The following is a 12,443-nucleotide window of genomic DNA, read 5'->3' on the forward strand; positions in this document are numbered from 1 at the left end:
ACACTCTATCATTGAGTAGTGCACAGCAACTGCGTGTACAGGTGGGAAACAGTGTGGATTTCCCCTAACAAAGCATTCGATGTTGATATTTAGCTGTCACAGCTATATCCTTCGTCATAGTGTCAGTGTATGTAGGCGAGAGTTGGAAGGACTCTTGGAAAAAAAAAAGGAGAAGTATTACAGTTTTATTATGGCACTAACATTTTGCTTAAACACTTTTTCACTCCAACAGAAAGATTAAACTGAAACATTCGAATACACTGTTTTCTTCTAATAAACAAGAAGGACAAAGAGGGAATTAAAAGAAACGATACGCTCCCTCCGGCCAAGCTATTTTAGTCAAAGGAACAATATGAGGCAGGAGAAACTGTGGATGCCATACGCTGAGACAAATCTTGCTTGGGTGCAAACACACAGCGAGCGTTGTTCAACAACGTGCCCACTGCGAGATGACGGGACCACGGGGTTAGTGGGGGGCAAGGGGGAGGTCCAGGAGAACCAGGGACCCGGTGGCCAATATTGGCCATGTAAGGTCAATTGACTTCTGGATGGTCCTTTAGGTGATGATCTCTCTGAGAGCTTTTAAATCCATGAGAGAGGGGAGTAACCTTTACAATAGGCACTTCTGTGCCGATCCTTCCCTTTAACTCTCCCTACTGCTTCTGCAAATATTCACGTGCACTCACGTAGCTGACAGCCGTTAGGGCTGCACACCCGATTCTGACAGGCAGAATACCAGCTTCATTAATGAGAAAGGGCCAAGTTATGCCACTTCATCATTTTACCCATGGAAAACTACAAGATACGCAGGACGTTAAGTAATAGAAGGGCCCTTAACTTGTTACAATGCACAAAACAGCATGAAAGAACTAATCAGTATATACAATGGATCGCAGCTCACCCAACTGATTGTAAAATGCTGTATTAAAATGATTTAAGTTGTTACACCATGGGTAAATTCTAACTTTTTACAGATCAGTCTTCCAACAGCTGACTTTGATCTGCAAAACGTATACCCAGTAAAAGAAAACCAAAAGAAAATAGTTAAATGTGCAACTGCACAAATATAATTCCCCACTATTAAGATAACAAAAACTTTTGCTATTACCATAATTATTATATATATTAGAAAGCTATACACAAGCATGTTAATTTCACAGATTTTTTTAAAAGATTCTTAATATTTTATATAATTAGAAATACACATTTCAAAAACAAAACTTCCGCAAAGAGAAAACAGTTATCTTGGTTAGCAAAGCATGGAGTTCTTCATGGCTTAGGGTAGTGCTTTCTATACAAAAAGTCCTTTTTGTTTGTTTCTTCAGGACTGTTTAAAAGATTAGCGAAGCTTTCAAGGAAAAAAGAACACATTTTGGCTTAAGGAAACTACAAAAGCCACAAATGCTTTGCAAACTCTGTCTTACTTTTTTAATATGAAAATAAGCAAAATGTAATGTACATATTTTTATATTTTTTTTTTTTTACTTAATAAGTGATGCAGACCCAGAAGTTTTAAAATTAAATATGTTAGCCCTCGAACTCAACATTTTCACAAGTATGGTCCTCTTCAAATGTTTTGATCCTTTTTAACTGAGTGCCATACTCTTAATAATATGCCTGCAAGTTTGTGAGCATTTTCGGTACGTTAGGTGACCCAGACTCATTCTAGCATCAGTTCATGGCCACCCAACCGCTGGGTCTGTCAAAACATCTGTACATTTTTCTATATGTTGCATAACAGCTGCTTTCTCTCTCAGTAAAGATCTGCCACTTCTGGCAAATGTTTTCCTTTTGTCTATTTACATGTAAATAACGTTGAACCTGCAACATGACACTATCTATTGTAACATACATTTTGCAAGGGAGCACAACAGTGAAAAGAAGTTAGCCTTAAAATCTATTTTGTACAAGTGTTCTGTTGTACAACTCAAGTGCTAAGCTTATCTCAGCATTTCTGTTTATCCTTATACTGTATCACTGAGGCAATTTAAAAGTACTTTTACAAAACAGAGTACCTGACTTTTTTTTTTTTTTTTTCCACACACGGCACATATAATGCATATCGACCCCCCCCTCCCCCATTAAGGTATAGCACACACACACTGCAAGAAAAAAAAAAAAGAGAAAACAAAAAAACCTAATAGGTAATAATGTTATCATGTCGCCCATCCTTCAGAGAGCCGCATGCGCTTGACAGAGGGGCTTTCCCTTTCGTCCGGCGAAGGTCTGGTGAGTCCAATGGGGGAGTGGAATTCGTTCCGGTGATCTTCTCGGTCACTTCCATCGTAGGAACTGCTACAGCTGCTCAAACTGTCAACGGGAGATCTCCCCGCCTCATGGCGCGTGTGCTGTGGGTATCTCGAGGGTGTGGTGGTACGGTCTCTAGGAGGAGAAACAGGTTCTGACTTGATGTTGAGGCTTTGAGTAGAAGGCAGGGAGAGATTTGTACTCTGAGATAAATGAGTGCTAGTGCAAGCTCTGTAGGAGGAAAGGAAACCCAGTTACAGACGGAGGAGGCATGGAGCCCCCAGATATGCACAAACACTCACACGAAACACCAGTGTAAAGGCTCGCTCACACCAAGAGCACGAAGGTTTTTTTTCCAGGTGGAATTCACAAATTCAAAGGGATGAAAGCACCACAACAAAGGTGGTCGGCTTGAGCTGGATGTGCCCTCGGTTTGAAAGGAGGTCTCACTTTCAAGCTCTCTCTTTTTTTTTTTTCCTTTTTTTTCCTTTTTTGACTCAAGTTTCACAGCACATTTTGGAAGACGAGCCTTTGCACTGTTGGAACCACCTGCAGGTTTCTTTATAACAAATGTTGTGTGTGTGTATGCACCGGCTGAGACAGGGGAGGCACAGACTTTCTGCTGGGACTAATCCAATTAGTTTCAATGCACCCAATTACTTTTATCACTGGTCATTTCGACACATGACTCCAGATGCAAAAAAAAATAAATTAAATGAAAGTTTGGGTTGGGTACATTTTATACCTTCCAGAATGGAGTTGAAATTACTGGCACTAGGACTGACATTAGGAAAAATACCACAGGCAGGTAAGGACTTAGATACAATTTTATGGTTTAAAGCAATGAGCTCGTAACTTAATCTTGAATGCTTTTGTATAAAGTGTCAAAGAGAAACTGAAGAGTAGTGGAAGATGTCAGAAGATTCTACTGTTTGACTGTAGGGCAAGCCCAGCTCAGAGGACTCATCAAAAGAAACCTCTACGCTAAAATTTTTCCAAAGGCAAGCTATGTAATTATTCTAAGTTCCTCTTCTTTCTGTGGACTTTTGTGGGCAGGCAGTGGCAGAGGAAAGCTGAAACGGGCAGGGAGGAGAGTGAATACTGAGAATAGGCTTTATCTCTATGGGAGCAATGAGAGCAGTTGCATCCACAGGATGTTTTGTACAAAAGCACCACCTCCTGGCAAAACCTGACTTTTCTCTTCGTTATTAAAACAAGAGTTCTCAACACGCAGTTTCCATTATGTCCCACTCCAGGGACCAATTTGCTAGGCTGAAGTTAGGGTCTAACCACAGAGACACCATTTCATGTTCTACCCCCAACTGCTTTCATCTACCCTTCATTCTTATAGAGATGAATGTGCCAAATTTCTAGTTATCCCTTTCATAAGTCACAGAGTTCATGAGTAACAGCCCTCACAGCAGCCAAAGTAGGCACTTTTTTTTTTTTTGGCAAAGAGGACATTTTCTTTGCTTTGGTAACTGTTAAATCAGCACATACAAGAAACTGTAAATATCAGACTTTGTCATTCCAATTTAGTGAAATATTCCACTCTTTTCCCGAAAACTTGTTGAAAAGAATACAACAAGAATTAAAAAAAAAACATTTCTGGAATTTGTTTTAAATTATTTTTTTTAATTTTTTTTTGCTTTTCATTTCCAGTGACTTTATTTTTCAGTTTCTTAGATGCTAAGACTTCACCTGGAAAAACAGGCTGCCAGTTTAGCATGTATGATAAGATTACATATGATTTTAGATGCCAAGCTTATAGCTAAACCTGAAAGTCTTTTAATAAAGGATGGTGGAGTCTGGGGATTTGATTTAGAAGTGTTTGACATGAGCAGATGACATGTCACTTTGCAAAACTGGGGACAGCTAAAAAAACCCATGCTGGTTAAAACAACCATATTCAGTCAAATTTGTTCACATGGAACATACTTGCATCCTGCTGTGTGACATCTCTGAAAGGAACAAATCTAGAGGCATAAGCTGCATTTTCAGTGAAATGGAGTTAGTACTGCAAGTGTTGCAGAAGTGAGTTTCAGAATGTATATGTGTAGACTTTGCTTTAGATTTTTTGTAATTCATCAGCAGGGTTATGTAAATATCTGGCACACAAATTCGTGCCAGTTTTAAAAATGGTACAGGTAGATGTGTACTTTAAATATTTTTTTGGTAAATAGAAGAAAGATTGAGAAGTCATTTTGGTGAGTCACAACTAAATTTTTTGAGGTTTAAAAAATATAAATGAATTAAAATAATTATTTTGAGTTGCCATTATGTGTTTAATTTTTTTCTTTTTAAATGTCTCTTCCCACTAAAGTTATTTCAGAAATTTAGTATCTGTTTTTTCGTGGTTGTAATTTACATTATTTCTTTAAAATTTTTCTGGAACATTTTTGTGAGAGTGTCTTGTAAGCTAAAATGGCAAATTACAAGGGAAATCTGCTCTTAGCCATAGATGTGAATAGTGAAATAGTACATATTTAGGTGCAGCCTTTAGGCTCATATTCCAAACAGAGGGTTTACCCCTATTTAAAGTAGATGTATTATAAAAAAAGAGAATTCCATCCACTACAATATGGTTTCTTTTTGTGTACAGGTGTGTGTGGGTGTAGAAACAGATGTTTTTATCTATATGTATCAATGTATATTTTACACTGCTGCTTCACATAATTATGCAATTTTGGTCCAGGAGTGCCCTATTTTCACAATTTGAAAGCTACACTAAATCCATTGGAAAACAAACAGGTTTTGAATACGAAGAATCCACAGAGAAAACAGAGCAAATGACTCCAAAGGATTGTGTATAATTACAAGCACTCGACAAGTGCCATGCAGTCTGCTCATGTTGACACAATCGCCTTTTTTTCCCACATATTGTGAGAAAACATTTAATTTTTGCGGGGACGATGAAGAAAGCTAACATGTTAGCTAACACAGTGGTTCTGGTCCTTGCTGGTGCCAGTGAGATCAGTTCTGTGTGTGTCTCCATCTCGTTGGGTCTCCAACCAATTTGGGAGCTCAGGGTGCACAGGTATGAGGGCAGGTGTGAGGAGGTGACGAGTGAGGGCATGAGCACCAGAGAGGTTCTTACAGAGAGAGGAAGTGGTCTACTGAAAGAACAAAGGGACTCACGTACCCTTTCTTTCATGCCCACACCTGCTTCTCTAATTTAGTTTACTTCCTCATTTCATATCATCTTCCCCCATAAATATACATATGGAACCACTGAAAATTCACTGCAAAATTTAGTTACATAGCTTTAATTATGTGCTAGTCTGTAACTAGGAGAATGTAGGATATTCTTGGCTTGCTAGCAACACAATCTTCCTCCCTACGCTCTGTTTTTCTATTAGGCAAAAGCAAAGTTATTTTTTCATATATTTTGATCCACGTGAAAGCAGAATAAGAACTTCTGTGTCAAGATATTTTGATTAGCTCCCACATGTTAAGGTCTACACCTCAAAAAGAAATTTCCAAATGAAGAATAATATGGAACTGATTCACTGGAAGATCTTATTTACAGTGGTGGCCTAAGGAAAAAAAGGCTCAGTCCTACATATATAAGGCTTTTATTCAAAACAAAGAAGTTGGCAGAACTGGTACAAACTCATAAAACATGATGTCACTGCATCTAACATTTTTTTTCAGTAAAAATGGTTCAATGGAGAATATTTGCCCATATCTAGCTATGGCTATTACCTAGCAAAAACTAATCGTCACTAAGTAGCAAGCTTGCTATGTAAGAGTCATAGAACAAGTCAACACTGTACATGAATTTGGACACTTTTCGTGTTCAAGTGGGTAGAATTTCAGAGAAAGTTCTTTTTACAGTTTACTGAAGATTCTTCAGATGAAATATTGTTTCTATGTTTAAACTTATGTTTAGGAAGCGAAAATTTCACCTGGGGGGATACTCAAGAAGGTAAAGATTGTCTTTTAGACTGGGAAATGTCAATGAAAGAGAACGTTTTCCATATAATGGATCTGTGCCAAAAAGAATTTAGACAATGCAGTTTGAAGTATGGAATGGACTTCCCTTCTGGTTAGCAGCAATTAACTTCTGGTAGACTCTTTGGTCCATGCTAATTAAGCAGTAACCCTTTCTGTAAGAGACACTGCAGCAATATTCAGACAAAATCCCAAAGTTTTGTGAGGGACTGATTTTCAGTAGAATTTCTGTGCCTTTTTTTTTATTATTTCCCAGATGTAGACCTAGTTAAAAGACCACAAAAGTACTATTTTGCTTTTTAAGCTAAAAAGTTGAAAGAGTCAGACGTGATGTGGCAGTCACATCAAAATAGGCTCTACATTGTTATCCTATTCACCAGGCTCAGTAAATGGCCAAAAACTATGCTGAAATTGTTGGGGACTTATCTGGAGAAAGCTAGTATGTTTCACTCTAAACTATTCCATTTCTAACTGTATTATTCTGCCATGCATTGAGGCAGCAGAGCTGATTTTCACCTTTAGGCTTTGGTGAAAAGCAAAAACCATTGGAGGACTAGGTTGTCTCTTCCAGTAACTTTCTTTTCTCACAGGTCTTTACAGACTACTGTTGCCAAGAAACATCTCACAGTTGCCAAATATTTTCAGTATATGGCCTCGCTCAGCACAGGGAGTTGGGTTGTCAAACCACTTCTAGATGTATTTTTATCAAATACTTGGATATAAGTACAATTTCTTTGTGACAGTTTTAATCTTCCTGCAAATTCTAGCCTGGGCTGATATGGAACGAATATGTTCTGTACAATTTCAGGTTTTTGATACAATACAAAAGTTAGCACAGGTGCTTTTGCATGTAGAACTCAGTGATTACAATGAAATAAAGAAATGCTTATGATTTTCTGCAGAGATAGAAGGCTTCTCCAGAACTGCCAGTGAAGCAGCTTTCACAGTTGAATTCATTTACAAATCACTGAAAGAATAATAAAAGTAGCAATTCAGAATGTATTCCACCAGCCACAGCCATTAGACTTTGACATTCTGTGATATGAATTAGAAACAGATGACGAAGTGTGACATATCTGGAATGGCATGTAGTTAGTTTAGGATTTAATTTATACTTTTTTGGTTACCCAAATAGCCTTATTACATTCTTTGGTACACCATTGAAAACAATCAGCTTATTGTAAGGTTATACACTGATACCTAACACGTGAGTTTTCAATTTATTTGAGACTTTATGTCTTTCGTTGTACAGTTAGGCTGAATGTTGCCTCAGAAACAGTGCAAATTCAAAAAGGAAACAGAAGTGTAAGAAAAATTTATTATCTATTTTTAAAAGCACAACAACTATTCCAGTTGTAAGTTTTTATGTAGTTAGTATCTATATATGCTTATTTACAGGGGAATGAGATTTAAAAAAAATTTGTTTCCTTGGAAATACTTGTATAGCTGTCCTTTAAAAACTCAAATTGTCTGTACATAGTAAAGAAATTACAGTAACTTACAAAAAGTGGTCAGATAAAATAGAAGGAGAATTTTTAAGTTTAAGCCACATTTATATTATTACATAGTTTCACATTATGGCAACCATCTTGCAGAAAAATTAGTGCATATGTGCAACACCTCTTTCTGAAAAAATAATAACTTACTTTTCAAAACTACATGAATTAAATTTCTCCTCATAAATACACTCCAGCTGTTTTCGGCTTCTATTTTTATAATGAAAACTTCTAAATTTCAAACGTATCTAGCCATACCTTAGGTTATGTGTGGCATGCTGGCGAATGCCTGGGGTATTACTCAATAGAAACTGAAATATCAGCATTTTTTAAAATCATGCTCTTAAAGCTCACTTCAATGAGACAATATGTTGCTTTGTTTTGATAATGCTTTAGGTGCCTTCCCCGTGTGAATTTTCACACTTTAAAAAATTCTGAAAGGATTTAGCAGTGTGCTTCACCAATCTTGATTAAATGCCTTGAGGCTAGTCACTAGAGGGCACGGGTACCTATGCTCCTCAACACCCGCACATTGCACAGAGTTTGGTGGCCTTACAGCTCTTAAGCCTAATTATGTTGTCTGCCTGTGGAAAACACCTCCAAAGAAATGCAACTTGAATGTCAGAGGTAAGCAGAAGGAAGCATGTGATTATTATATAAGGTCAAGGCTTAATCTCTGGTCAAATCATGATGTCACTCCCACTTGCTCAAAAATATTTAGAAAGTGTTCATGTTGACTGTAAATATTTGTGTGATAGTAACTGGAAATAAAAAGCATAAATGGAAACAACACATTGTAAGTGTTCAGTTTGGTCTTTAGTAGTGAAATAAAATGCTATTTAAAGGAATAAAGAGTAAAACATGAGCAGTAGTCTTTACTACACTACCGAGAAAATGTCACGGACACAGAATACTTCATTGTGGCTTCCTAGTAGTACCAGTTTTGGGAAATGGAGCTCATACACATATTAAATATGTGCTGACATGTTGTCTTGACATACTTCAGATTTAGGATTACTGGGGAGACTGAAGTCACTGTAGAAATATAAAATAAAGAAATCACTGCTTACCCCAGTTGACTGAGGGCAGATGGTGGCATGTTATGTAGGTGTTGCTGTTGCCAGCCAGTCACAGAACCAAGATGAAGAGCACTGGCTGTATTAAACCCAGAGAGAGATGATATATCTGCACTACTCAGAGAATATTCTAGATTTAAAAACAGAAAAGACAATAATTAAAAAAGAATTAAAGAGGAAGCAATTAAACAATAATTCAACTAGCATTGCAATTTTCGTATGTCATTTTACAAGCCTTTTAATTTTAATGACACCAATCACATTAAGTTGCAGCAGAAAAAGCAGATCTTCCTCTTCCCTCAACTCATTAACTCTGGAGCAAATAATGCGCTAATAACTATTCTGTAATTAAGCAGGGCTTTTCTGGATCTGGAAGATCCAAAACATTTTTGGCTTTTATATCCACCACAACTACAGATGTATTCCCACGGGGTCAAAGACTTGAAAAATATAATAATATTTCTGTTACAGTCTTCCATGCAGAACCCAGCAGGCAGCCTGCGTGTGAGCAACGCGCATCTTCTCTGAGAGCATTGGGTCTGTATGCCAGCGCGCTCAGCAGTGTCCAACGGGCACTGGGAGGGATCTCTTGAGGCTTCACTTCTCATCTCTCCCAGGTAACTGTGTGATAGCCCACAAAGTTATTGAACTCCGTTTCGAAGCCAACGAAACCGCTTGCTCTCATTACCCTTACGACTTTGGGAAGGTGCACTCAACTGCACAGAATTACATGTGGTGTTAAGAGGATTAAGAAATGTATTTAAAGTTACATTTTTATTTAAGCCAGTGAAAGAAAGCTATCAAAGCAGTTTTCCATTTGAATGAGATAGCTAACTTTTAAATAGAAATGTCTCAAGTTAGCGACAGATACAGAACAAGTAAATGCAGTGGTGGAGCATATCAGCTATGAATTTTCCATTTTCTCCCAATGAACACTACCTGATTCATCAGTCCTGAGACAGACATTTGTCAGCATCTTGCTCCCTCCCCCACCCTTTACATCTTGCACCCATACTTACCAGTACCATATGTTGTTGAGATGGCTGATGGGTATCCTCCCATCCCTTGCCCTGGTAGAGTAGGAGTTGCTACGGAAACCACTGGCGTAGCCAATGACTGAGCAGACTGGGAGTTATTTATCCTCTGATTCTTTTAAAGTAAGTAAAATAAACATATTATTGACTAGCTTGAAGTCAGCTGAGTATATTAGCTTTCTGGGTATGTTTTGTGCATGAGAAATACAAGCTGATACAGATTTTAGAAATTAATCATTTAACATGTGGCTTTTATGAACTCTGCCAACCTTATCATTTACAAGCCTTCAAGAGACCAGTTGTCACCATAGTAACCCATTACATCAGTATCTCCTAGGTAACTGAACTAGTAACAAGTAAGATTGCTTTTATTCTGGGTAGAAGAACAGATCGTGTGAAAGACTAATGAAATACATAAACTCTACTCCCAGTGCTTTCCTTTCCACTCAAAATAAGGAAAAAAAAAAAGCAAAAGAAAAAAAAAACTGTGAAAGGTGAAACCCTAAGCCCTGCTCTACTGGATTTAATGTTTTGAAGGTGAGGGGCACCCCGAGGCTGTCACACACGGAGCGGTTACCAGCAGATGGTGCTCTGGCTACTTCGTTTTTGTGCAATAAAACAAACTTTGAGAGTCTTAAATAGTACAGGAGTTAAGCGCGTTTAGCTTTTGCTCGGGGGCACCAAACGCTGCACTGTAAAAATTGCACTAGAGAACTCTAATCCTGTGAATGGCAGGATGAAATGGCCAGAATGCTGCCAAAAAAAAGTCATAAGGCTGCACCATCTTCAGCAGTTTTATGTGCTCTCAAAGCACCAGCAACAGGAAAGCTTTATTCTAGTATGTCTGTGTGCAACAACTGCACCATGCTGTATTTCAAAAATTACAGTGACCTTTTTTGCTCACAGAATAGTTACGGTAAAGCTTTCCATTTTATTTCAACCAACACTTCACCTACACAAGTACCAATCGTACAAAAGAACTGATTTTCTTTCCCTTGTTATTAAGATGAACATCACTACCACTTACCAGGAGCAGATCAACATCCTCAGACTGAGTGCATAAGAAAGGAGCATTAAAAATTAGTAAATATAAGTATTTACCAGGATGCAGATTTCTAGCCTAGGGAATAGCTTCAGCTGATAAGGGCAGCAAATGAAACATTTTCTAAGCATAGTTTGGGAAAATAACACTTCATATGTCTCTTCTTTGTCCTTCTAATGTTTGTCTCAATGTGAAGACAATCTATCCAGTTTTCAGCACAGGACTTTCTCTAAGAATTCTTTATTTCTTCCACAGCCCCAGTGGCTGCAGACTGTGTTGCTATACCTGGTTTCAGGAGACCTGACCATTCACAGAATCCCTTGGAAAGTATCAGTTTTAAGGACCTTGGAATAAATCATTTGAGGCAGACAGCTTGTCACTGCCTTGGTTGACTTTGAGTGTTGCCCTGTAGGAGTCTATTTATTACTTATCCTCTCATGAGGCAGCATCACATTTGTGGGGGTTTTTAGTTTGATGCTCAAAGTTAATTTATTATGCGTCAAGCAGAAGTAGCCAACTTGGACGTTTTTTTAATAGTGCCTGTTACGTAATGGAAAAATATGTTTACAGTGTCACTTAAATTTACTGTCAAGATCCTTTTTAAATTAAGCTCATTTTTAATGTAAAATCACTCACAAAAGATTTACTTGCAACCACTAACCAACATTCAGAAGCTATCTACAAGATTTTCACATGATGCCTTCATGATTCAATCTTCTAGCATAATAGCCTGATAAAATTTCCTTAATCCTGGCAGGAGATGCAACAGTTTCACACTTCTTTTTATCCTAATCTATCTTTACTGCCTCTTATCATTACAGAATTTGGCATTTGGAGCTCAGAGTGATAGAGTTGAAATTAATTTATTTATTAATTTGCCATCTGCTAAGAGTCTGTGTGGCTAAATATTTAAGAAAAAAATAGTAGGTTAGGAATATGGAAGGTTAAACTCGGCCTTTGTAACAAATCCAGGAAAGGCTCTTCCAGCTACTAAGAAAGAAGGAGCAGAAGTTTAGACTGTGAAGGACACAGTTGCTATTTTGCAACTCAATAGAAAAAAGGGAGGAAGTAAATATGACTTCATGAAAGCAATCGAATGGGCTCTGCCTACATCCTCCGCTTGAAGTCAAGCCTTATGGTTATGCAGAAAGACCAAACAAGCAAGAACGTGGACTGTGATTCTGCTGGTTTTAGTTGCCTGAAGAGGCCCTGAAATTCCTAAATATCTCTTATCTGAAGGAAATTAAAAAAAGCTTTGGAAATGCATTACCACTGATGGCATAGTATTCTTGCTGCCCGGTGGAATAAGCACACGGAGATCTGGTTTACGGTTGTTCATTCCCAAGTTCATTGGAGGCGGAGATTTTGCTTGCATATTCTTGTTCAAGTTGCCAGGTGAGACCAGCAGACCTGGTGAGTTGCGGGGGTTGCCATATCCATTTCCTTTTTAGGTAAAAAATAAAGAAGAGAGGAGAGGAGAGGAGAGGAGAGGAGAGGAGAGAAATTAAAAGGAATATAACAAAAAAAAAGAAATAAAATCCAAGAAAAGGCACATGATGCACAATACAACTGCTCACCACCAACTGACCAATGG

At 37.9% G+C, this 12,443-nt stretch overlaps 1 protein-coding gene across 1 annotated transcript; it reads right to left on the reverse strand.

The window, feature by feature from the left end:
* Positions 1-813: 813 nt before the first annotated feature.
* Positions 814-12,292, reverse strand: MEF2C (myocyte enhancer factor 2C; the record flags this gene model as incomplete). The annotated part of the gene is made up of 5 exons (XM_009876104.1): positions 814-2,478; positions 8,768-8,903; positions 9,793-9,922; positions 10,835-10,858; positions 12,120-12,292. Coding segments are annotated over 5 exons (785 nt in total), but the record flags the coding sequence as incomplete, so codon positions are not given.
* Positions 12,293-12,443: the final 151 nt, after the last annotated feature.

The sequence above is a fragment of the Apaloderma vittatum genome, unplaced genomic scaffold, assembly GCF_000703405.1.
Source record: "Apaloderma vittatum isolate BGI_N311 unplaced genomic scaffold, ASM70340v1 scaffold27379, whole genome shotgun sequence".
In the NCBI taxonomy this organism is placed as follows: domain Eukaryota; kingdom Metazoa; phylum Chordata; class Aves; order Trogoniformes; family Trogonidae; genus Apaloderma; species Apaloderma vittatum.